We start from the raw sequence: 26,946 nt of genomic DNA on the forward strand, positions 1-26,946 counted from the left end.
CCCCTCAGCTCACCACCACCCCAGCCACTCTAGCTGAGTTCCAGCTAACACACTCCAACTCCACCTATTTCCTGTGGGAATCCAGTTTTAGTTATAACCTGTACCTGCTGGGCCTGAGGGGAGTGTAGGAGAGGACCAGTGGGGTGAGGCTGAGATCTGCTCAGACACATTCAGAGGACCTGAGGAAGGGCTCTGTCCTCAAACAGGAAACAACCCTCTTCCCACCACCCCTTCTAGCAGGGAATACACTCTAGCCCTGCCTCCTCTTCAAACAGGAACAATAGACAGCAGGAGGGGGCGGCGGAGATTGCTTACTGGGGTACTGTTCTCTGTCAACTTCAACTCCCGCATCAAATAGTTCTTCTGGTACTGCTCATTTCGCTGTTTTCTTGTCTGAAGTCTCTTCTTTTTTGGCTTCTTTAAGATCATCTTCTGATTCAACTGTTCCAGAAGTTACAGAGAAACTGGTCAGAGGGGCGGGCAGAATTACACCCATCCTCATGGGGCAGTCTTCGAGGAACAGCAGACACATAGGAACCTGGCATGTGGTCCTTATTTATTTCCAGGGGCTGTTCCCTATTTAACATGCCTGGCTCCCCCACAAATATAGATAGCTACCAAAGGGGCACCTGGACCAATAGCCAAATGCATGTGACTGACGACATGAAACCAGATGACTTATGATGACAAGATCAGGTCAAGAAGACTCTGATCACTGCCATGTGGTTTAAACATTCACCACACTGTTACTATAAAGAAGCGCCAGCAATTAAGCAAGAAGCATATAAAGGACACGGTGACATATTTGGGGTAGCTAGGACACTATTGCAATTTTCTTTTTGAGTTACTGGTGACTGAAAGCAGGAATTCATTCCTACTAGGCAATTGATTTCTTCCTGAGCTTCGTCCCTGGGGCTGGTGCTATAGTTCCTGTAGATTTTAGGATCGTTGGGACATTTTTCCAATTATCTAGCATTATGGTGTTTTGGTTCCTCTCTCTCTCTCTCTCTCTCTCTCTCTCTCTCTCTCTCTAAGTTTAAATGTTTTGGGTGTGTATAAGAATCAGTGAACTCTCACCTCATCTGCTATGCTCAGTAGGTGGATAGGAAGACCATCTGAAAGAGAGCTGTCAGAGCCACTCGTGCTAGGAAAAAATGGGAAGAAGACATGGAAACAACTGTCATTCAAAAGCAGAGGTTCAGCTCGAGGAGTTCACAGTAAGTATGGCAAAGCAAAAACTGACCGGATGGGCAAAGGTGCCTGGCAGAGGGTGAGAGGGGCCATGGGACATGCAGCGTGCAGTCCTAGAGACTGATTTCCCTGAGGATGGAGGCACTCCCTCCTCCTTCATTCCTTCTGAGCTGATACTAATTCCCCAAAGCCAGGATTCTACCAGTTACTCTGGGGAAACATGCTGAATGTATAAATAAATAAACAGCCGGGCAGTGGTGGCACAGGCCTTTAATCCCAGCACTTGAGAGGCAGAGGCAGGTGGATCTCTATGAGTTCGAGACCAGCCTGGTCTACAAGAGCTACTTTTGGGACAGCCTCCAAAGCCACAGAGAAACCCTGTCTCAAAAAAACAAAAACAAAACAAAAAAACAAAATCAAACAAACAAATAAATAAATGTGACAAATAATCAGTAGGGTAAACACCATAAAATTACTTCAAGAGCTTTTAGCCAGGTGTAGTGATGCACAAGTATAAAGCCTGCCCTGGGGGGCCCGGAAGCAGGGCTGCTGGGGTGAGTCCAGCAGAGCCTGTGGTGAAACCCTGTTTCGATGAAGAAGAAACAGCTGCGTGTGGTAATGTATGTCTTTAAATCCCAGCACTCAGGAGGCAGAGGCACGTGGATTTCTCTGACTTTGAGACCAGCCTGGTTTACATAGTGAGTTCCAGTCTAGTCAAGTCTACCTTGTGAGATCCTGTCTCAAAAGAACCAACAACAAACACACACACACTGTTTTTAATTCAGTTCTTCATTCACAAGTTCCGAATGCACATACAGACTAATCTAAAACTGTCCTCCACAAACTCTCTTCTGCCCCTTCTTGCAAGGCCTGGGAGGAACAGGGACTCAGACAGTTAAACTTGTCTCATCATATCACCTGCATTTACCTGAGATATGGTGGACTAGAACTGAAAATTACACTGTATAGAACAGAGTCTCTAAAAAGTATCTTCACGGCCAGTGGGATGGTTCAGTAGATAAAAGTGCCTGGTGACCTGAGTTCAGTTCCTCCACTCTCCCAATAATAATAATAAATAAAATTAGATTTAAAATAAAAAAGTATCTTGCACACAAAACTCAAATTTCACAGGGGGAAAAAAAGCATTTCAGACCACTTGCCTAGTCCTTCACTCCATTTTGCTCCCTCCCCTTGGTGTGCAACAAGGAGTCCCATCACAACAGAGTGGGAAGAAAGCCCTATTTTCTGAGATCTAATTTCCAACATGCTGTTCTCAAAGGCTTCTCCAGTGAAGAAGGGGGCTTTGAGGCTGTTGGGCAATAGGTTCTGTAGTCTTTTATGGAAATAATAGCCTACTTTACCAAATGGGATATGAAGGTATTAGATGTAGCATGCCCCAGGAAACGTCAATTGTGTGCACACACAGAGCAACCTCATCATTCCTAGCCTGCCTTTGTGTGCAATTGTGAGAATGGACAGGTAGAACCCCAAGGAAGTTTGTGACATCTGACTTTGTGGTATAGAAGTTGGCAGACTGTATCTTCTAATTCTTAACTGAACATGTCAGCGTTCCCGCTGAGTCAGCTATAGTATAGAGTCTGTCTCTGCCATTGGTTCTCCTGGGCTCTGTGTATCAGTGAGCTGATATGCACAGGACATTTCATTTTTTTTAGGCTGAAAATAGGGGCTAGTGCAGTGTACTGAGGAAGAGAAGAAGTGGTAATGAGTTAACAGACCACTCTGCCTGGTCTGATGTTGTGATTTGAGTCTTCTATAGGAACATTTGTGAGACTGGGCTAGCAGAATTGGAGTGGGTAGAGCAGGCACACCCTTCTAACTGTCTTGCAAAGATGGAAATTTCCAAACCCAGCCCTGTAACCTTTGAAAAATGACTAGGGCAATCAGAGGCACCTTGCACAGAAAGCTGGAGTGAAGGGTGCTATTCTTGCACACCCATGAAAAAGAGAAAACATGAAGTTGGAAGAGAACCATACTAGCGGGAATTAGGGAAGAACCCGAGGGGAGGGAATGGTGTTTGGATTTGAATAAAACACTATATGCCCCACTAGAGAGATGGCTCAAGGATTAAGAGTACTGGCTGCTTTGGAGGACCCCTGTTCAGTTCCCAGCACCCACCTGGAGGCCCACAGCATCTCTACATCCAGGTCTAGGGGATCTGATGCCCTTTTCTGATCTCTGTGGGCACCAGGCACACACGTGATACACCTACATACATACATATATACATACATGATGGGAGATGTCATTCTGTAAATACGTTTCTCATACTGGTTAAGGAATAAAGCACCGTTGGCCAATAGGAAAGCAAGACAGGTGGGACTAGGAGACAAGGAGGAAAGAGGAAGTAGTAAGGAGGAGTCATCATGTAGAGTTCCAAGATGGTGGACTGAGAGAGCAGAACGCCAGCCGCTCTCTCCGGTAAGATAAGACCACGTGGAAGTACTTAGATTAATAGAAATGGGTTAATAATTAAGACAGAGCTAGCCCACAAGAAACAAGTAACTAGCCAACAGCATTATATCAAATACAGAAAAACCTTACTCCTTACACATACATGCAGGCAAACAATTCATATATATAAAATAAAAATATAACTTAAAAAATTAAACAAAATATTAAAGGCTTTAATAAAAATAAAGCCAGAATCCAGGCATGATTGTAGTTGTGGCTAGGATACCAAGTTTGTGTTCTTACTGCCCATAGGTGAGTATAGATCCCTTGGACAGACAACTCTATTAGAAGAACCCAGAATCTCAGAGTTACAGAAGCCTATGGTGAAGAGAAGACTGCTTTCTTCCTTGCCTTTTCCATTGTTCCTGTCACTGACAGTTCCTTTGTGGATCACCTGTCTGATTTTAGGATGCAGGAGTGGGTTCAGCTGGAATCGCAGAAGCTTGAGAAATACTGCAAGGCCAATGGCTCACCATCAAGACACCTAACTGTTTTGACCACAACAGGATCTAACTACTTGATAAGGACTGACTGGTTGCTAAGTTGGGCTTGGGAAGCCCCACCGTCCTCACTTCTGTTTGCTAGTCTGCCTTTTTTCAGAGCATTAAGACTGTAAGACTGAAAAACAATCTAGAATCCAATCAGTTTGACACTTCCTTCAATCACTACTAATATCTTGTTCTAAATTATGATCACCTTCAATTTGTATTATTAAAAGAGATGCTTTGTTTTGTTTTTTTGAGACAGAGTGGTGGTTTGAATGAGAATGGTTCATATGTTCCCCAGTTAGTGGAACTGTTTGGAAAGGACTAGAAGATGTGGCCATTTTGGAGGATGTGTATCACTGGCTTGAAGTTTCAAAAGACTGGAGCCATTCACAGTGTCTCTCTCTCTCTGCCTCCTACTTCCAGCTCAAGATATGAGCTCTCTGAGTCAGTGTGGTGGCACACCTTTAATCCCAGCACTGGGGGAAAGATAGAGGCAGGCAGATCTCTATGAATTCAAGGCCACTCTGGTCTAATTAATGAGTTCCAGGACAGCCAGAGATATTTAGTGAGACCCTATTTCAAACAAAACAAGATAAAACAAAACTAAGAAAAGGTGTGAGCACTCAGCTGTTCCTGCCAGCATGCCTTTGCTCTGCCATCATGGATTCTAACTCTCTGAAACCATAAGTTCAATTAAAAACTTTCCTCTCTAAGTTATCATGGTCATGGTATTTTGTTGAAGCAATAGAAAAGTAATTAAGATATAGGGTCTCTCTACGTAGCTTTCCTGGAACTCACTATAGAGATCTGCTTACATCTCCCCCTAGAGTGCTAGGATTAAAGGTCAAGGTCTCAGGAAATGGACATGCTTTTAATCAAGCAGAGGCAGGCAGATCTCTATGAGCTCCATGGTGATACAGCAAGAGTTGTCTCCTTAAATTCCAAATCCCCTTGCCTCTGTCTCCCAAGAACTAGGATCAAGGATGTGTTACCAATCCCAGATTTTCATTGAAATGAAATGTTACCTGGATTCAATGTCAGACAAAGGAATGTCACTCCAGTTCCCATCTAAGTCCATATCTTGTCCAAAGTTATTGAACTTCTTATGTATTTCCTGTTGTAAGAGCTCCTTAAGCTCTTGTAGACATTGAGTGTACTGCAGCAAAGGGAAAAAGTTTTATACACTAGTCATGAGCCACTTTTGAGGGTATGCTGAAGGGCATTTACTTTATTGATGGGGTAAGCTATACTCCCTTCTACTAAGGACATGGTAACGGATAGGTGGCCTGGGCTATGCAAATAAAACTATTTTAAAGCAGAAGGTCATCGAGCATTGCCTATGTCACTTCTCTGGCTATAACCCACTTCTACAATTGTGTCATCTGTTTTTCTGAGGTGCAAGGAAGGAGTAGTTAGAATGTCACTGTTCAGATTTTGGCCTACGGCAAGGATGGTTTGGACAAAGTTGTAGGTCAGTTGGAGAGTGCTTGGCTCACATGAGCAAGAAGGTCTTGTTCTCCATCTCCATCACCACCAGGGGAAAGGGAAGCACTAATTAAACAGAACTTTTAATTTTTTTAACCAAGTGTCGAATCAAGCCAACACTTAAACAGGGATATGAGTTAGAGACTATGGGTCCCCCCCTCTCAAATTGAGTAAGGGCATCAAAAGTAGGCACTAGAAGAACAAGGCCAAAGGAAACCTTCATGCTTCCAGACAGAGCAAGCGTGACAATACTTGCAGTGGAAGGGAAGGGTGCAAAGATGAAAAGCCTGATGACACAGTGGAGAGAAAGCAACCAGCCACCGTGGCCTGATCTTATTCAGGCCGGCTACAGAGGGGAGTCTACAGAGGATAGGATTGGCAAGTGTGCCATGTATGCAGTTTTTCTGAAATAGAAAACACACAAGCATGAACCAGTGCCGCCATGAGCCACCCTGTCAGTTAGGGTGAGGGGTGCCAAAGGATGGCCTCTTCCTTCCAGGGGGATTATTACCTGTTACCCTTTGTTAGCAGTTACAGGCTAGGGGTTCTATTTTCTCTGGTGATAAAAACATCAGGTAAAAAAAATATTTAGACGAAACAGAGATCATTTGGGTGGACTCTGGACCAGATGAAGTTCAGCAGAGTAGGGGTACCATATTTCTTGAAACTCAGTTTTTACCTTGGTCTGGTCAGGATCACAGAAATCCAGAATAGTGTCACAGACATGATAACCTAGGGACTTCAGGTCCTCAACGGTAAAATGAGTGTCTCTTTTACTGCCTGGAAAAAAATCATAATTTTCTGTTAGATGTTTAAAAACTGGGGGTGGAGAGGTGGCTAAGCAGTTAAGAGCATTTGCTGCTCTTGCAAGGGACCCAGGTTAGGGTCCCTGCACTCACATGGTGGCTCATAACCATCTATAACTCCAGTTCCAGGGGATTAAATGACCTCTTCTGAATTATGCAGACACTTCATGCATGTGGCGCACATAATACATACACACAGGCAAAATACTCACACACATAGATATAAAAATAAAATTTAAAAAATTGTGTGTAGATACAGGTTTCTGTGTACACAAGTACAAATACCAGGGGAGACCAGAGGCATTGGGTCCTCAGAAGCTGGAGTCACAGAGAGTTGTGAACTGCTGGACATGAGTGCTAGGATCAAACCCAGGACCTCTGGAAGAGCAGCAAGCATTTTTTTTTTTTTTTTTAAGGAATTGAACCTGGATCTTCTCCAGGAGTGGTGTGCGATTCTAACAGCTGAGGGGGTCTTTCCAGCCCCCTTACTTGCTAAATGCAGATCTAATTTGTGAGTACATGTTTAGAATGCCACGCCCTACAGGGCTGGAGAAATGGCTCAACATTAATAGTGCTTCCTCAGGACCCGAGTTAGGTTCCCAGCACCCACACTGGACCACTCATAACTGCCTATAACTCCAGCTCCCAGGGACCCAACTCTCTCTTCCGACCCTTGCAAGCAACTGCACACACATGGTAGACATACAGAGAGAGAGAGAGAGAGAGACATGGTACACACACGCGCGTGCGCACACACACACACACACGCACACTACACACGGATAGAGATAAAAGTAAATTTAAAATACCATTTCTTATTCTAGAATAGTATGCTTCTGAACAGGAACAAACTAAAGCTAGCTTTAGTTTGGTTCAGAAGAACCTTTGACAATGACAAAGTTTACTAATGTAATGGACTATCAGGCTCTTTTTAAATTATTTGGTTTTACTTTGAGCAGTATTCACAATTCAGGCACTAGTATTGTCACTTAGAGGGGATATGAGTTTCAAAGCCAGATCACAGAACTTAATAAATGTAGCTGGAAGTCAAAACTGATTCCTTATCCCAGGTCCTTAGGAAACACTGTGATACAAAGCTCACTGATGCACTCTATTTCACATTTGCACTTATGGTACCTAAGGCTGGCAAGGAAATCCTCCACATCAGTTGTTTCTCGGACTTTGCCAAGCCTGTCATCTCCCAGATGCTAGGCTTGCTGGCCTCTTACCCAGCGTGGACCCGCCAAAGGTAGACTCCATGGTGTAGCTGTTTAGGATGCCCATCCGCCACATCACAACTCGTCCTGTCCCTTCTTTGCATTTTTGGACTTTAAAGTTACAACTGTCAAAACAGAACTAAAAAAAGACCCAAGGTCTCTGTTAATTATGTAAACTGGCAAATGCAAGGTGTCTAAGAGTCATCAGTGTAAAACGAGAATGGTTCTTTGAGAGCCATTCTTGTTTTATGTATTATTTTCTAAAATATATTCCATTAAGACATTGGTTTTTCTTGTTGTTGCTGTTGTGTTGCTGGTTTTGGTTTTTCAACACAGGGTTTCTCTGTATAGCCCTGGTCCTGGAACCAGAGAGAGATCTGCCTCCTCTGCCTCCTGAATACTGGGATCAAAGTGCACCACCACTAATTTTGAGAAATGTCAAAAGGTAGTGGTGGGTGTTGTGCAATATTAGTTTAAGGTGTATTACATTTGTTTATGCTATGGAATATTTGTTTAATGATGCAAAGATGTGTTGCATTCTCTTATGTTACATTTTTTTTGTTTTGTTTTTTCCGAGGTAGGTGTGTGTGTGTGTGTGTATGTGTGTAACAGCTCTAGTTGCCCTGGAACTAGCTCTGTAGTCCAGGCTGGCCTTGAACTCACAGATCGATCTGCCTGCCTCTGCCTCCGGAGTGCTGGGATTAAAGGTGTGTGCTGCCAACACCACCCAGTTTATGCTTCATTTGTTTAACTCTGTAAAGCTGTGTTACTTTGCCTGTCTAAAATATCTGAATGGTCTAATAAATAGCTAAGCAGGAGAGAGAAACAGTCTTGGCTGGCATGCAGAGAGAATAAATGGGAGGAATAAATAGGAGGAAGAAGAGGGAGAATCTAGGAAAGGAGAAGGAGAATGCCAGGGATCAGCCACCCAGCCAGCTACAGAATAAGGAGTAAGACAGGTGTATAGAGTAGAGAAAGGCAAAAGCCCAGAGGCAAAAGATAGGTTGGACAATTTAAGTTAAGAAAAGTTGGATAGGCCGGGTGTTGGTGGCACACGCCTTTAGTCCCAGCACTCGGAAGGCAGAGGCAAGAGGATCTCTGTGAATTCAAGGCCAGCCTGGTCTAGAGTGAGTTCCAGAACAGCCTCCAAAGCTACACAAAGAAACCCTGTCTCAACTAAACAAACTAAAAACAAAAACAACAAAACAAAAACAAAAGAAAGAAAGAAAGGAAGAAAGAAAGAAAAAAAAGGAAAGAAAGAAAGGAAAGCTGGCTAGAAGAAGCCAAGTTAAAGCCAGGCATTCACAAAGATTTGGGAGCTGGGTGGTGGTCCCCCGAAGAGCAAAGAGAAAGAAAGAAAACAAAACAAAACAAAAAAAAACAAACAAACAAACAAAAAAAAAAACCCATCTACAGGTGGGTAAGGAGCTCTGCTGTCAGCTCGGTTGGGAGATAGTGTATTAACTAAATAGACCTCACAGCATTAACGTGGACTGTGATCTTTAAGAGAAAAAGATACAGATAATTCTATGTTCCATCCTTATTTGCTCCTCCTCCCAGAGTATCTTGCTAGATAGAATCCCTAGAAATCTGGGGACAGGGGCACATTTGGCCGTTTTTGGCAGTAGCCAGCTTTTCTATGCCATTTCTTCCTTTCCTTGACATGTAACCCAGTAATTTCTCAGCCCTCCTGCAGCTCAAGAGTGCTGGGGCTCCACGACTTACTTTCTATCACAAAATATGAACTCTCAGATCTAGGTTTTCCTCCACATAGACTTTTTGATCTGTATGTTTCTTACCCCCACAATCTCTGTCTAGAGCTCTCTCCCTCCATGGCATTAGTCTTTTCTCTGGGAGTTCAATGCCCTCCTTTGCCTTTTATGCCCAGCTCAGCTCTTCATCATTCACAGTCTGTAACATGTCTTGACACCACCCTGTCTACAAGCAGGTGTCTCACCATCTAACCCTGTGGAATCCAGGGGCTTTAGAGAGGTATCTTAGAGCATCCCTGCCACAAAGACTTGAGCGAGAGCTGGCTGGGCTCTAGTTCCTGCCCCAACATTCAGCTGCTACACTTCTGCACTTAGCTGTTCTAGATACTGACTTATCTTTATGATTTCATCTGAAGACAAAAGGGGAAGGGAAACGCTTCTCTTTGTAATAAGAATGGCTTGTGTAAGACATTTCTCACACTGGTTTTGATTTTTGTCTTGGGGGTTCATTATGGCTGGCTTCAAACTCACTATGTAGCCAAGGATAGCCCTGAAGCTCTGAACCTTCTGTCCCTACCTCCTGAGTGCTAAAATTACAGGTGTGTACTGCATTGTCCAGTTTATACAAGCTGGGCAAGCACTCCCTGAACTGAACTATATGTTTCTAAATCCAATGTAACCTCTAACGGCAGTTATATTTGTGAACCTGCTTATGATGGGAAAAAACTTCTAAACTAATGCAAATTATCTATATTTGTCCAATGATCACAAAGCTGTTAGTTAACTATGAAGCTGTAATGTTGTTTTCACTAGCTTTGCAGTTCTCTGTCTAAGATAGCCCCATGTTGTCTTCGGTCTTGAACTCCGAAGTGCTAGGATTATGGACAGGTGTGTTACCGGCCCTGGGTATTTGTGATCTTGTGTAGTAGAGACTCATATAACATGAACATTTTGTATGGAGTGTGCATAGGTGTATATGTGAATCGGTGTGTGTGTGCGCCTACATGTGTAGAGACCAGAGGTCAACTTTGGGTGTCTTTCTTCAGGAGCCATTCACTTTTGTTTTGAGACAGGCCCTCTCAGGAGCCTGGGACTGCTGAGTGGGCCAGGCAGCTGTCCAGCCCCAGGGATCCATCTGTCTCCCCAACACCATGATTACAAGTGATCACCACATGCCCAGCTTTTTATGTGTGTTCTGGAATCAGGGTCCCCATGCTTGCATAGCAAGCATTTTACCAATTGAGCCATCTCCCCTGTTTGTCATTAACACTGCTAGTCCTTTAAAGCCTTCCCCTGATAAGCAGAGAGTGAAAGGTGACAGGTAATCACCTCACCCAGCAAGAGTTTCAACTTTTGCCCAGGTGAAATATCCAGAGCAATTTCTTAAAAAAAATTATCGATGGGCAGTGGTGGCACACACCTTTAGTCCCAGCACTCTAGAGGCAGAGACAGGTGGGTGGAGCTCTGAGTTCCAGACCAGTCTGATCTACAGATGCAGTGCCAAGATAGTTGGGGATAACCAAAGGAAACCCTGTCTCAAAAAAATCAAATAATAAGTAAATCTTGAGATGGGTTTGAGCTCAGTGGTGGGGCATGTGCTTATTATGCATGAGGCCCTTAGCATGCACGTGCACACGCGCGCGCGCACACACACACAACACACACACACACATATTCATTTCTTACCGAAATAATTTACACATAAAAAAACAAATTTGCCGGGCGATGGTAAGGTACACCTTTAATCCCAGTACTTGTGAGGTAGAGGCAGGCAGATCTCTGTGAGTTTGAGGCAGACAGGTTCCAATGCTACAGATAAACCCTGTCTGGAAAACCAAAACAAACAAACAAATAAAAAAAACCCCAAATTCATTTACATTACACAATTACCTAGTCGACATATATAACTCAATCAGGCATGGTGGTGCATGTCTGTAATCCTGCTATTTGAAGAGACAGGAGGATTGCTGCTGATGTAAACAGAGAATTTGGGGGCAACCAGGGCTATAGACCAAGTCCATGTCTCAAACAAACAAATAAACAAAAACACAGCCCCAAATTAATGACCTCAGCATAAAATCCAACAGCTTATTATGTATATACAGTTGTTCAGTCATCACCACAATCTGATATGCAGGTTGGAACATCTGCATAACCACAGGAGAAATCCAAGGACTAAGGTTGTAGCTGGTGCTAAGGCACCTGCCCACCTTTACAAATCCCAGACTGATGCCAGCTTTACTGGTGGAAAAGCCCCCCCCCCAAAAAAAAGATACTCACTACTCATTACCAGTACCCTCCTGTTCACTCACACCCCACACAGCGATCACTGAACCACTTCTGGCTTTATAGATTTGCCAAGGGCTGGCACTTTATCACCGAGTCTAAGGACCTGATTTTTATCCCTGGAACTACATGGTAGAAGGAGAGAGCCAGCTCCTGACAGTTGTCCTCTGACCTGCACACATGTCCTCGGGCATTCTCTTACTACCCTGTTCTAAAAACAAACAAGTGTAGATTTGCCTTTACTGCAGATATTGCTCAATAGCTAGCACAAACAAGGCCCTGGTTGATCCCTAGCATGGTCAGAAAAAGTATTTTATGAATATGGAATGCAATGGAATCATATGGTATTTCATCTGATTTCTTTCACTTAACTTAATGTGATCAAGTTTCATCTGTGTCCTAGCATATCAGCATTTAAAACTTACATTATTGTAAATAACATTCCACTATATGGATATTCCATACTTAATCCATTATCAAGTCATGGACCCAGAAATTCCTTTCCTTTTTGCTTTTTGGCAGGATCTTACTTTGTAGCCTCTGCTAGCCTGGGATTTGCAATGTAGACTAGGTTGTCCTCGAAATCACAGAGATCTGCTAGCTTCTACCTCCAGAGTGCTGGAATTAAAGCATGTACCACCATGCCTGGATGATCCAGCAACATGAAAACAACTATTTGAAAAACTTTTTTTAGCTGGGCATGGTGTTTAGCTGGGCAAGCTTTTAATCCCAGCGCTTGGGATGCAGAGGCCAGTTTGGTCTACAGAGTGAGTTCCAGGAAGCCAGAACAGAGAAACCCTGTCTCAAAAAAACAAAAACTAAAAGTAATTATTTTAGATTTAAACTGTTTATGTGTGTAAGTGTTTTGCCAGGGTGCCTGTGCATTATGTGTGTGGCTGGTGCTCTTAGATGTCAGAAGAGGGCATCAGATCCCCTAGAACTAGAGTTACAGATGGCTGTGGCCACCATGTAGGTGCTGGGGATTGAACTTGGGCCCTCTGCAAAGGCAACAAGTGCTCTTAACACTGCACCATCTCTCCAGTCCCTGAGCCAGCAATTCTTAAGCTATACTTTAATTCTTGACACCTAGGATCCTGGGATTCAATAAGGATAACAGCATTAAATGTGATGAGCCAAATAAGACACTTCATCTAGGAAGTGTGCTTTGTTCCTCTGTCTGAAAGTGATAGCACATGCTTACTTTTTTTTTTTTTTTTTTTTTTTTTTCCTCGAGACAGGGTTTCTCTGTATTGCTTTGGAGCCTGTCCTGGAACTAGCTCTGTAGACCAGGCTGGCTTTGAACTCACAGAGATCCGCCTGCCTCTGCCTCCCAAGCCCTGAGACTGAAGGCGTATGCCACCAACCAGCGGCTGGGCACATGCTTACCTTATCTGGTGCATTTTTGCTCAACATTAAGGGAAAGACACGCTCATGAAGCCAGTGCCTGCGACTGTTGCTATTGCAGCCATACAGGAAGATATTGTTCTTGCGGCTGTGACCATGGAAATCACAATACAAGAGAACCTCTCTTTCTTCCAGAAGTCTATTGAGGAACAAACAAAGGATGCAGTGGACATCTAAACTCATAAGAAATTAAAACACTTACCTACCTATGGTCACAGAATTAGTCAATAGCAAAACCAATTCTCACATGTTGGCCAAAAGCCTCAGCCCAACCCTTCTCTTATCTGTTCATACAGGTGTGATTCACGTCTTATCTTCTGAGTTCACTTCCAATGGAATGGCAGCTCTTTTAAGATGGGGCTGTTATCTGATAGCTTCAAGCTGCTTTCACACAGACTTGAAATTGCAGGCTGATTTCCTACTTTATCTTCCTTAGAAGCAACATTTGGTGAGATTAGGGGACTCAGATCCTGGATTCAGAGAGCCTATGTCCAAATACCTACCCTTTTGCTTATGAGCTTGAGACCTTGTTTAAGCTTTTTAACAGTTTTGGCATTCAATTTCCTTATTGCATGCCACAGTGGATATTGACCCTATGTAATCTCATAGGGTTAATGGGGATATTAAATGGGCCAAAGTGTAAAGTACTGATCATAGCATCCATTACTTCATACTTAAGCACTGTTAGCTTCTTTATGATTATAGTTTTACATGACTAGTAAAACTTCCCTGACCTTTTCCAACCAAGTGTTTGACTTAAAAATGAAACAACTGGTAAGGCATGGATGGTGGTGCATGCCTTTAATCCCAGCACTCAGAGGCAGAGACAGGTGGATCTGAGTTTGAGGCCAGCCTGGTCTACAGAGCTAGTTCCAGGACAGCCAGAACTGTTACACAGAGAAACCCTGTCTCAAAAAAACAAAAACAAAAAAACAAAAACAAAAACAAAAACAAAAAAAAAAAAAAAAAAAAAAAAAAGGACTGGAGAGATGGCTTGGTGGTTTAGAACATGTGCCAGATGTCCATGTTCCCAGCACCCACATAGGCAGCTCGCAATTACCTCTCCACAAGTACTTGTATACACTTACACACATATACATAAATTTAAAAATAAAAAGAAAGAAACAATTGAGCCCTGCGTGGTGGCACAAGCCTTACTCCCAACAGAGGGAGGCAAAGCTCTGTAGTTTGAGGCTAATCCGATCTACATAGCAAATTCCATGACAGACCCTGCATCAAAAACAAACAGGAAATAAGCAGGCTGGAGAGATGGCTCAGTTGGTAAAGTGCTTGCTATCCAAACATGGGGACCTGAGTTCAGATTCCCAGCACCCATATAAATGCTGAACTTGGTGGTGAGTGTCCAAAACTGAAACTTGGAAAGGATGGCTGGGAGAGATACACAGATCCCTGGGACTGGATAGACAGCCAGTACAACCAAAATAGGAAGCTTTAGGTTCAGTGAGAGATTCTGTCTCAAAAATAAGATGAAATTGAGACTGTAGCTCAGTGACAGAGTGCTTGCCTAGCATGTGTTAAGCTTTAAGTGCAATTTGGGGGGGGGGGAGAAATGGGGTGGGTGTCAAGCGAAAGGGTTGACATTGAAGGGACCAGGCCACTTGAGCATGTGGGTCTGGCATGCCTTGCCCTTCTCACCAATGCCCTTTGCCTTGCTAAAAACCATTAGATTACATTCCTAAAGCGAGCTACCGAGGTGTCTACCCAGGGTCTGAGAGAGAGCCTCTGCTGTGTGGGTCTCCTTCAGATAGGTTGATACATGCTCCATTTTCTTTTAAAGATCTGGTGTGATTTAAAGAACAAAATTAACCCATAGTCCAAGACTCTCCAAAGCCATACCAAACTCCTAAAACAGGAGACAAGACCTCCTTCCTTATAGATAGAGTATCTGGCATTAATTAAGGTCACAGCGTTCGAAAGATTATCAACGAAGAAGTCTCACCTTTTGATCATATTCTTGGTGTACCAAATGCAAGGGAAAGAATCCTTAAGAACAGTTTTATAGTGCCTGTTCAAGTCCCTTCCAGCCAATGAACACCGGTAATTCCCCACAATCACGCCATCTGGATTTAACATGGGAATCACCTTGAAGACAAAGATATCCCTGAGGAGCTGGGCATCTGGGGAGTTGCTAAGGATGAAGTCCAAAAAGCCTCTCATGATCCAGGAGCCATTACTTTCTCCAGGGTGAACTCTGGCACTCAACACCACGGCTTTCTTTGCAGCTGCCTCTTGGGGAGTCCTGGATGGATTGGTGATGGTAAGCAAGTAGACAGTATTCCCTGCTAGGCTCCTGCATAGAGCTCGGAGCTTGCAGAACTGAGACTGGATGGGATTGTTTGCAACTGACAAGAGATAGCATTGCAAGTCAGTGTAAGTGTATGGGTAAAAGTGTGCAAAGAAGCAAGTGTCCTGGTCATGAGGAAATTGAACGGTCCAGGTGAGACAGTATAAGGGCTGCTGCCCATCATCCATGTTGTTCTTATAGTACTTGATTTCATGTCCTTCTCTCCTCCAGCCAACGTTGTAGGTGATGGCATCCAACTGAGAGTACATAAGAGGTTTCATGCCTACTGCATAGAGACTCTTGGGCTTCAGCAAGTTGACAATGGTGAAACGGTAGGTAACGTCTTTTCTGGTATTCTGAACTCTAAAGTAAAACCACTGGGTGTGTTTGTCTGTGTAGAGGTCAGTTCGCAAGGTGAGTTCATACTCATAGATGCCTCTGTAAAGAAAGGAAAGAAAAGAAGAACACTTTTACAACTTCATCAGCTCCCCCTCAGACAGAGCAAGTCTGGAAATATTGTGTCTGTCTTGTAGAAATGGATTGATCACATCTGCCTCCCTAGCAAATGCTTCTCTTCTAGTTTACCCACTTTTCTCCAAGGCATATAATAAGCCAGTGAGACTTGCAAAGGGAAACTTTGGGACTGACTGAGAAGGAAGAGTCCCCAATCTCCCTGTGAGCTGGGTGTGGTGCTACACAACTACAATCCAAGCACTTGGGAAGGCTGAGGCAGGAGGATAATTTCCAAGCCAGCCTGGACTATACAGTGAAGTGGAGGCCAGTCTGGATTATCTAGGCTTTTTGAAATTAGGGAAACCTTGCTTCAAAAAGCACAACAAGCAAATTCACTGCTGCATGGATGTTTGGAGGTTCTGTTAACTTCTTGGTATCTTTCTGGAAGATCTACTGGCAGTTTCTAATCCCTACTGTATGTTTCTCTGAAACACATTCAACAGTGCCCTCTCTTGGCTGCTTGCTAGCTATCCATTTTACAGATTAAATCACATCATGAAAACTACTAAACCTCAGTGGTTTTTTTTTTTTTTTTTTGTTTTTTTGTTTTTTTTTTTTCTGGTCATGAATTCTTTGAAGACGAAAAGATATCTCTGGAATATATTCACTTTGCTTAAAGGGAACAAGATACTGTGGCTGGCATGACCTGTGTTCATTCCTCAGAGCTCACACGGAGAGAGAGAGACCCAGAATCCAAGTGGAAGGAGAGAACTGAATCCTGCAAGCTATCATCTGACCTACACAAATACATACCCATACATACTTGTGCCTGTGCCACGTGTGTGTTCTCCTCTCCAAAAGAGAAATGCTTTTTAAAAAGTAGGAAATAGGCATACTCATGAAAATCTATAATCCTCATTTGGAGCCTGAAGCAGGAGAACCACACAGCTAAGACCAAAATCAAAGAAATAGAGATGGAAATGAATTCACAAAAGGAAATGTACATGGCAAGAAAAAAAAAAGATATTCACCCATTTGCATAATCAGGAAAATACATATTGTATTAAAAAGTAGCTGGGCCACCTGTGGTAGACTATGCCTTGAGTTCCAACACTCACTTGAGGCCAGCCTCACTATAGAGTGAGTTCTAGGACAACCAGGGCTACATAGAGAAACCCTGTCTTGGGGGGAAAAAAGAAAGAAAAAAAAAATAAGAAGTGGTCAGGGGTATGTGCTTTTGTTAGGCACTGGGTTCAATTTAAATTTTATTTCTTTATTTTTATGTATGAATGTTTTGCCTGAATGTATCTGTGTACACCACATGCTATGGCTGTGAAGGTAGGAAGAACAGAGCTGCAGATGTTTGTGAGCCAACATATGGGTGTTGGGAACTGAACCTAGGTTTTCTGCAAGAACAGCAAATGCTCATAACTGCTGAGCCATCACTCCAGCCCCTGTGTTCAATTAGTTTTTGCTTGTTTGGGGACAGGGTCTCTCTATATAGCACTGGAACTCACTAGGTAGGTAAAGCCAGCCTCGAACCTGAATAGGTAGAACTACAAGCAAGCACATACCACTGTATCCAGCTTTCACAAGTAAAAGTAATAAGGCATATATATATACATATATGTATATATATATTTATACATGTGTATATTACACATATGCATTTGGACATATATACCAACATGCCAATGGTTCTTGCATGTAGGACTTTTACGTTGCATATGTTGTTTTTACTAATAAAAATGTTAGAATTTTACATATTGTTACTTTTGTGCGTATGAGCATGTGTGTGCCATGGCATCTCTACGGAGGCCACAGGACAGCTTTGTGGAGTTGAGTTTTTACTTCCACCTCCATGTGGGGTCCAGGGATTGAACTCAGGTCGTCTGGCATGAGAGGCAAGTGATTTTACCCACTGAGTCATCTTGCTGGCCCACTGATACAACTTTTAAGTGAGCTCTTTTTTCTTTTGTAAGCAGAGTAATTTAGTGTTTTATTCTGAGGGAAATTAGTCAGAGTTATTGCTTTCTTCCTCGTCCCCTTAGTGAGTTGTTTTTACCATCTCTATCTTGCAAGCATTCTGAATGCCTGAAATCCTTTCCAAAGGCAACTTGCAGCCACTCCAGCCAGCACCTTTGAGAAACACCTTGTTACTCACACTCTGACAGCTTTCTGCAGGTTCCCACTCTCAAACCTCGATTCAAACAATAGAGTATTATCTTCTGGCCCTTGCAATGTAACAGCAAGTTCCTTGATAATTCCTCGTTTTCCTCCTATTCTGGAGCTGGTGAAGTAGGCACCTTCTGTGGGCACTGCAGAGGAGAAAGACACGATTAGGCTACGTCCCACTCAGAATTCATTTACTCAGCAAGCCTTCACTGAGTTCTACCAACCCTGTAAGTATTCAGTGGATCACTTGTTGTCCTCACAGGGACCTTTAATTTTATAAATATTCGGTGTTTTTAACATACAGTAGTGGTGGTTGAATACAGGGCCCTATCCTGCCAGGCCAGGGTTCCACCTGTTAAACTACATCTGTAGCAGAGGCCCTTAATTTTCAACAAGGCATCATTCTGAAGTTTTTATTTGTTTGTTGTTTTAATTTTCTTGTTGATTTTTGAGACAAGAATGCAACAGCCCTAGCTGTCCTAGAACTTGCTTTGTAGTCTAGGTTGGTCTCAAACTCACAGAGATTCACCTGCCTCTGCCTCCTGAATGCTGCGATTAAAGTCGTGTGCCACCACCACCCTGGTACTCTGAAATCTTTTATTTGTTTGTTTATTTATTTATTTTGGTTTTTCGAGGCAGGGTTTCTCTGTATTGCTTTGGAGCTTGTCCTGGAACTAGTTCTGTAGACCAGGCTGGCCTCAAACTCACAGAGATCCACCTGCCTCTCTTCCCAAGCACTGGGACTAAAGGTATGCACCACCAACCCCCATCCTCTGAAATCTTTTCAATGGTTTAGAGTACATCCTTTTCCCTCAGGGTTTCCCTTGCCATTGCACATACTGCTTGTTCCCATCTAAATCCTGATTTTAAAGGATGTTGATAAAAACTGCTATCCTAGCCTAGCTCCCTGGAACTCTGGAGGAGGCTAAGGTAGGAGAACTGCCAGGCCACACAGCAAAACTACAATCAAACATCAAAACCACAAACCCTGACATCCTAAATGTTTGAAATGGAATGAAATCAGAAACAGTGATGTTCTGGCCGCTCTCTAGAGAGGATCTGAAAACATCTGCAGTCTTACTCTACAAAGCATTCAAATAGGACCTATCAATTTTTAAAAAGGAACAGAAAACAAAGTATATCTCATACAATGTTTTGGCATATTCCTCCAGAATAAAATGAATATAGAAGTTTGAAAAGAATTTGCATGGGTGAGTTGCCTATAGGAGAATCAAAATGTCAGTAACTAGTGAAAATAAAAGTATAGTGAGCATTTTATCCTTAGACAAAGCTATGGGGCTGTTCTAGTCCAAGATGGGATTTAGCTCCCAGTGCCCACATTAGGAACACATAACCTCCTGCAACTCTAGTTTCAGCAGATCCAGCAACCTCTTCCACTCACATATACACAAATACATAACCTACATACAGATAAACATAATTAAGACTAAAAATCTCTAAAAAAAAAGACCCACTTGAACACTATCCATTAAGTTTTTAAAGCATAAAACAAAGGTACAGCAAGAAGTGAGACTTCAGAAAATGTAGGCAGGACATGGAGACGGCTCAGTGGAAAGGGAGGCTTGTCACCACGCCTGACAACTCAAGTTTGGCCCCAAGGATCCCATAGTGAAAGCAGAGAACCAACTCTTACAAGTTGTTCTCTGATCTCTAAACATGCACTGTGGTATCCGTGCCCTCCCCCAAATAAATATGGGTAACTCCACACCAGGCCCGACCTCTCCATTTCCTCTTGCTGTTTTTTTTTTTTTTTTTTTTTTAGCCAGGGTCTCATGGGTCTCATGCATCCAGGCTGGCTTGGACCTCCATGTAGCAGAGGATATGCTTGAATGGCTGATACCTCTTCTTCTGCCCACTTTGCTGCTGCGATGGATTCTAGGGTTTGGGGACTGCTGAGCAAGCACTTTCCCATCTGAGCTCTATTCCCAGCCCAGCAACCTCAAGTTTGCAGTTACTGTTGAGAAAGGACTTTGATCTTCATAGTTTCAAAGATTTCTCTTTGTCCCACAGCACTGTTAGTATTGTGTCCTGAAAAACCTACTTTATCATCTCTTTTTGATATTTTTGTTAACTTGATGAAAATTTATTTTCTTATTTGTCAATGACTTTGTAATTTAAGCAAGTTTTAATATTCATAAGATACTTCATAAAACCCTGCATTTCTTATGAAGATCACAATGGTAAGCATTTTTTACTATATTTTCATTATATTTATATATAATATTATAATGTTCATTATATATTTCAAATGTTAACATTCACCAACTGCCAAGATACTCCTATCAAATATGTTGATCCTAGAGCATTAACCAAACAGCAGTGCTTGGAGGACTCTGACTTTTTATTTATTTATTTTTTATTCATGTGTATGTATATTCATGTCACATATGTGCAGGTACCCATGGAGATCAGAAGGGGGAAATTGTTTCTCTGGAGCTGGAGTTACAGGAGGCCTCTGTGGATGATGGCAACTGCGCTCAGGTCCTCTGGGAAAGCAGCCAGTGCTCTTACTGCTGAGCTATCTCTTTGGCCTCAAGGATATATGCATATTTAATCAAATAGCCACATATATGTGTGTATATATGTATGTATGCATGTATGTATGTAACTATATATGTATGTAGCCCTGGCTGGCCTGAAATTGTCTATGTAAACCAGGTTGGCCTTGACCTCACAGAACTCTACCTATCTCAAAAACAAAAACAAACACAAACAAACAAACCCTGAAAATTTAAAAATAAAAAAGAATTATTGAAGAGCTGGAAAGATGGCTTAGAGGCTAAGAGAGCTGGCTGCTGGTCCAGAAGACCTGGATTCAATTTCCAACACCTACCCAGTGTCTCACAAGTACCTGCTGTAACTCCAGTTTCAGTGGATTTGATGCGCCCTCTTGTGACCTCCACGGTCACTGCATGTGGTGCACAGACATGAATGCAGGGGGGTGGGGGAGACCATACACATAAAGCAGTATTTAAAAGTAATTACAAATGAACTATTGGCCGGGTGGTGGTGCACACCTTTAATCCCAACACTTGAGGGGGAGGCAGAGGCCAACAGATCTCTGTGCGTTCAAGGCCAACCTCATCTACAGAGACAGTTCCAGAATAGTCAGGGCTACACAAAAAAAAAAAAAAAAAACCCTGTCTGGAAAAAAGCAAACAAACAAATAAATACTAAAATAAACTATTAAAAATGTACAGCTAATCAGTCATGACTGATAGATATTTATCATTAAGATGACAACTTTTTAAAATCATGATTAGGGCCAGTGGGATGATTCAAAAGTAAAGGAACTTGCCATCAAGCCTGACAGCCTGAGCCCAAGTCCTGGGTTCCACGAGGTAGAAAGTCAGAAAGGACTTTTAGAACTTGTCCTCTGTCCTCCACCTGTGTGTTGTGGTATACCTTCTTCCATGTAATATATCCCCCTTATTTATACAAAAATAATTGTTATAAAAAAAAAGAAAAGCTATAAAACCACTTTTAGGGCTGACTAGATGACTCGGTAAGTAAGGAGCTTGCTGCATTAGGCTGATGACTGGAGCTCTCTCCTTGGAACCCACATAAAGGTTCAAGAGAACTGACTTAAACTGTCCTCAGACCTCCAAACTTGCATCATGGCACGTGTGCCCATAAACACACAGACACAGAAATACATTTTTAGAAATTAAAATCACTTTTATTGTACATACTAAGTTTATTGTAACTTTATCATAGTTAATCACTTACTGTTCAGTGCAATGACAATACCTGAATCTAACTGGTAAACAACCGTGCCTTGATCTTCTCCCACAATCTCTGGTACCTTTTCGTCTCCTGTAGGCTGATAGAAATACTCTGGTTGAGGTGGAACCCATTCTGAAAGAAGATTATTTTTGAAAGTACAGAATAAGAAACGATATACAGGGCACAATCAAAATTAACATGAGATTGTAATTACTTAAATGATTAATGTTGCTCAATCCAACCTAATTCTCATTCCAAGTTTCCAGACTGTTTATAAATTGTCATGCTTCTCTCCATAATGACTATGGTCAGATGCTGAGCAAGCAGCATGAACCTAGCATGCACAGGGTGTGACCATAGCACTTGATACGGATACGGTATAATCATAAATTTGATTTAAAGTATGTGTTTGTATGTGTATGTGTGTGTGAGAAAGAGAGAGAGGGAGAGAGAGAGAGCACTCTGAGGATAGCTTTCAGGAGTTCATTCTCATCTCCTGTGTGTTTAAGGCAGTGTCCCTTGTTTCTTTACTTGGATGATGTATTCAAGGCTAACTGGGCCTCAGGCTTTCAAACAATTCTGTCTCCATCTCCTAGGAGTGCTGGGATTACAGGTGTCTGCCACCATATCTAACTTTTTCATAGATTCTGGGGTTCAAACTCTGCTCCCTGTCCCCCAAATCATAAGTTTTAAATAGAAAACTTAAAATATGCCAGAAAGGTCTATATAAATTTGACCCTGTGTTTCTTGGAAATAAGGGAAGTGTGGTCAGATGTATGCTTTTTTAATCTCTGTGAGTTCGAGACCAGCCTGGTCTACAAGATCTAGTTCCAAGAAAGTCTCCAAAGCCACAGAGAAACCCTATCTCAAAAAACCAAAAGACAAAACAAAACAAACAATCATCAACAACAACAAAAAACCCCAAAACAAAAACTGTGTGTACATGTACTTGTGCACACACACGTGACTTTATTCTATGGCCTTGTAATAAAGTAAGATAAAAACCAGGAACACACAAACACACAGTCATATTACCAATATGATGAATGTTTTCCTTGATGACCTCACATTCTATCGGCCATCTTGGAGCCTGCAGTGGCCCCCGGCTAGAGAAAAATGAGAAGAGCTCTCGGGGTTCTCGAAGACGTGGGTTCACTTCATCCAGTTCATCATAAAGAAGCTGTCTGCTCCTAAGAAGTGGCGAACTCAGCATAAGTGAATCTGCCAAAAGGAAGAAGGACTATATGAACACGCTTCTTTTCACCTTCTTTTAGTAACTGCTCTTCTTATAGCAACTAGACAATTTTAAATAGTATATTAAGACATTAGCAATCTGGGTATGGTAATGCCATACCCAGCTCTTAGGAAGCTTAATCCAGCTCTTAGGAAGCAAAGGCAGGCAGACAGATTTCTGTGAGTTCAAGGCTAGCCTGGTCTACAGAGAGTTCAGGCTAGCCAGGAATATATAGTGAGATGCTGTTGTACCAACCCCTACCAATAAAAAGATTAAAAAAATAGACTTAAATAACAGATAAAATCATAAACTATCAAATTTAAATTTAAATTCTGTATAATCTAGATTATTAAAAATCAAGTTAATGGGTTCAAGATCTCTCAACAGCGGGCTACATAGTACTTAATATGCCTTATCATTTGTATTTGTTCAGGGTCAAAAGAGGACTTTCAATTCTCATGTCAGCATTATGGGATAAAGCACAGAAAACCTCATTAACTATATAGAGGGAGAAGTGCAGACCTAAATTCAACCTCCAGAATACAGGCAAAAATGTGGGGCATGGTGAGCTATACTTGTGGACAGCATTTCTGAGGGTGGCACCCAGTGTTGTCCTCCAGCCTACACACAGGGACAAACGCACATGCGTGCACACACTTGGGCACACAAACTTTAGAAAAAGACAGGTTGGGCAGTTGTAGCACATGCCTTTGATCCCATCACTTAGGAGGCAGAGGCAGAGGCAGGTGGATCTCTGTGAGTTCCAGGGCAGCCTGGTCTACAAAGTGAGTTCCAGGACAGGCTCCAAAGATACACAGAGAAATCCTGTCTCGAAAATCAAAAACAAAACAAAAAAGACAGACAGTAAGAAAGAAACAAAGAGAAAGAGAAGAAGAAAAGAAAGAACAAATGATAAAATAATTCCCAAGTGCTAGGAATTCCCAATAACTGGGAATTACCAATTACCAGTTGGTGAACTGTTTGCTGTGCAAGGATGAGGACATGGATTCAGATGCCCAGAACCCACATTAGAAACAGGCATGAAGGTGCACACCTGTAACCCTAGTTTGGGGACAGGTCAGAGGAAGGTAGATCCCTGGCCACACAGTGAGTTCCAGGTTCAGTAAGGACCTTGTCTCAAAAAATAAGGTTGAGAGGGATAGATAAAAGACATAGAGCATTAACCTCTGGCCTTTAAACATTACATGCACATACAAACACATATATAAGCATACACCATGCAAGCATACACATTTAAAAATTAAACAAACAAAAAATTATAGTAGGGGCTGGAGAGATGGCTCAGAGGTTAAGAGCATTGACTGCTATTCCAGAGGACCTGAGTTCAATTCCCATCAATCACGTGGTGGCTCACAAACACCTATAAGGAGATTGGATGCTAACTTCTGGTGTGCAGACAGACATGCAACAGAACACTGTATACATAATAAATAAATATTTAAAAGCAACAACAAAAACTATAGTGGCCAGGTGGTGGTAGCACACACTTTTAATTCCAGCACTTGGCAGGCAGAGGCAGAGGGATCTCTTTAAGTTTGAGGCCAGCCTGGTCTACAAAATGAGTTCCAGGACAGCCAGGGCTGTTACACAGAGCAACCAACCCTGTCTTGAAAAACAAACAAAAACTATAGTGAAGCAATTGACTGTGCTATACTTATCTGAAGCTCAATACCTCGGTTTACAGCATCTACCTGAGCATGCCCAGTTGAAGATAAACAGGTAGGCCCTAGAGAGAAAGAAGGAAGCACCATTTGTTTTATTGTTTGCCCACTGTCTCCCACCCTCCTTTTCTTTTTTATCCCCACACTGGGTCCCTGAATCTCTAGATAAACCTTTACTCAGTAATCAATGGGTGAAACAATCAACATTTGAAAAGATGGCAAAGTGAAAGCAAAAGGAAGCTTGAGGCTGGAGGGGTGGCTCAGGGATGAAGAGTGCTTGCAGCTCAGGGATGCTGTTCTTGTAGTGTACTGGGCTTCAGTTTCCAACACCAATGGGCTGGGGAGCTCACAGCCTCTGTAACTCTAGCTAAGGGAATCAACTGTGGTCTCAAGGGCACTCATGTGCACATACCTACACAACACACACACATACACACACATAACTTAAAAGTACAATCATTTGTTTGTTTTTCCAGACAGGGTTTCTCTGTGTGACAGCCCTGGCTGTGGAACTAGCTCTGTAGATCAGGCTGGCCTCCAACTCATAGAGATCCACTGTCTCTGTCTGCATTCCTCCAAGTGCTAGGATTAAAGGTGTGTGCCACCACCACCCAGCAAAAATAAAATCTTCTTAAAAAAGATTCATGGTGGGGGATGCCTTAAGTTCCAACATTTGGGAGGCAGAGGAAGGCAAATGTCTGTGAGTTTGAGGCCAGTCTGGTCTACCTAGTGAGTTTCAGTACAGCTAGGACTACATAGAATTTTAATTTAAACCTATAATCCAAGTAAATTTAGAGCACATTTTTGGAGCTGGAGAGATGGCTCAGAAGGTAAAGCCTTGATAACCTGAGTTTGATTCCCAGAACAAAAATGATGGAAAGAGAAAGTCAACTCCCACAAACTTAACATGCTGTGTTTATGGTATGTCTACACACCCACACTACATGAAAAATAAATAACCAAATAACACTCCCTTCAAAAACACCAAAACAAATGAGATAAAAATCAAAACAAACAAACAAACAAACCACCAGGACCCTGGGTTGGTTGTTTTGCCTTTCCCACATTTGGTCATGTTCTCTTAGGTTCCTGGAGTTGTCAAGGCAGTCAGGTTCTGGGTGTGGGTACATAGGCTGGAGAGGTTACTTACATAGAAACGTCTCTTTCTCCAAGGTATCCGAGATCAAATCCTGTTTTTCTCCAAAAGAGCCATTCAATTCGTACCGAGGGCTAGTCTTCCAAACACGCTGATGAGCAGCAGAATTTGGTAGATTGCCTTTCTGGGCTAAGAGTAAGTGGTTTAGTTCAAGTTGCTTGTAGGATGGTTCAGTATCTCTAGTGGTGAAGTCAATATAAAAAACCCCAACCACTCAAACCATGGCTTTTATCACCACTGTCCATCACAGACTTTTATGATAACACATCCTGTTTTTAAAATATCTTACATTCCAATTTATGCAAAGTGAAAACTATTATTCCCATTTGACATGAGAGGCAAGAGAGTAGAGATTAATATCACGATATATTGGTGGGCTTATAATGGTATTTAGAAGGCAGAAAAACTCAGTAGCCCTAAGAGTTGCTAAGAGAGCCAAAGCCAAGCAAAGGCAGGTACCATAGTGGGAACAAAGTATTGTGCTGTAGGTGTTTCTGTAACACACAACAGCTCCCAAAAAACACACTGAGGCTTACATTAATTATAAATGCTCTGCTAATGTCTCAGGCTTGTTACCAGCTAACTCTTACATCTAAATTAACCCATATTTCTTATCTATGTTTTGCCATGTGGTTTGGCACCTTTTCTCAGTACAGCATGCCCATCTTGCTTCTCTCTGCTTTTGCTGGTGACTCCATACTCTGCCCGCCCCCAAGCACTCTCAGTCTGGCTTTCCCACCTAACCTCATCCTGTCTAGCTATTGGCCAGTCAGCTTCTTTATCAAGTCAGTCTCAATGACATATATTCACACAGTGTAAAGGAATATTACACATTGTACCAAAAGCCTTTAAAAAAACAATACACACACACACACACACACACACACACACACACACACACACACACACGTCTCACTATGCAGCCCAGGCTGTCCTGGAACTCACTATGTAGACCAGGATGGCCTCAAACTCATAGAGATCTGTCTATCTCTGCCTCCTGAGTGTGAGCCCCCACACCCAGCTTCAAAAGCCTTTCTCTATGAAGGAAATTTATTGAATTTGACATACTGAAATTCTCCTTTCAACAAATTAGCAATGAAATAGAAATTGCTAATAATAATGTTGAACAAGGT

The 26,946-nt window shown here is 42.4% G+C and overlaps 1 protein-coding gene across 4 annotated transcripts in view; it reads right to left on the reverse strand.

Annotated features, from left to right (window-relative positions):
- The window catches only part of Agbl2 (AGBL carboxypeptidase 2), a 35,786-nt gene that overhangs the window by 5,024 nt on the left and 3,816 nt on the right, over positions 1-26,946 (reverse strand). For 2 of the 4 annotated variants that reach the window (XM_051184255.1, XM_051184256.1), the window contains exons 4-15: positions 25,808-25,942; positions 24,669-24,722; positions 22,777-22,962; positions 21,766-21,873; positions 17,984-18,137; positions 15,022-15,804; positions 13,044-13,200; positions 7,672-7,798; positions 6,316-6,416; positions 5,177-5,307; positions 1,078-1,144; positions 316-441 (exon numbers count right to left, since the gene is read on the reverse strand). In XM_051184255.1, coding sequence (XP_051040212.1) covers positions 316-441; positions 1,078-1,144; positions 5,177-5,307; positions 6,316-6,416; positions 7,672-7,798; positions 13,044-13,200; positions 15,022-15,804; positions 17,984-18,137; positions 21,766-21,873; positions 22,777-22,962; positions 24,669-24,722; positions 25,808-25,942 — 2,129 coding nt within the window. The remainder of the gene's footprint in view (positions 1-315; positions 442-1,077; positions 1,145-5,176; positions 5,308-6,315; positions 6,417-7,671; positions 7,799-13,043; positions 13,201-15,021; positions 15,805-17,983; positions 18,138-21,765; positions 21,874-22,776; positions 22,963-24,668; positions 24,723-25,807; positions 25,943-26,946) is intronic. The other 2 variants (XM_051184259.1, XM_051184257.1) reach the window with 2 other exon arrangements.

Source organism: Phodopus roborovskii, unplaced genomic scaffold (assembly GCF_943737965.1).
Source record: "Phodopus roborovskii unplaced genomic scaffold, PHOROB, whole genome shotgun sequence".
Taxonomy (NCBI): Eukaryota; Metazoa; Chordata; class Mammalia; order Rodentia; family Cricetidae; genus Phodopus; species Phodopus roborovskii.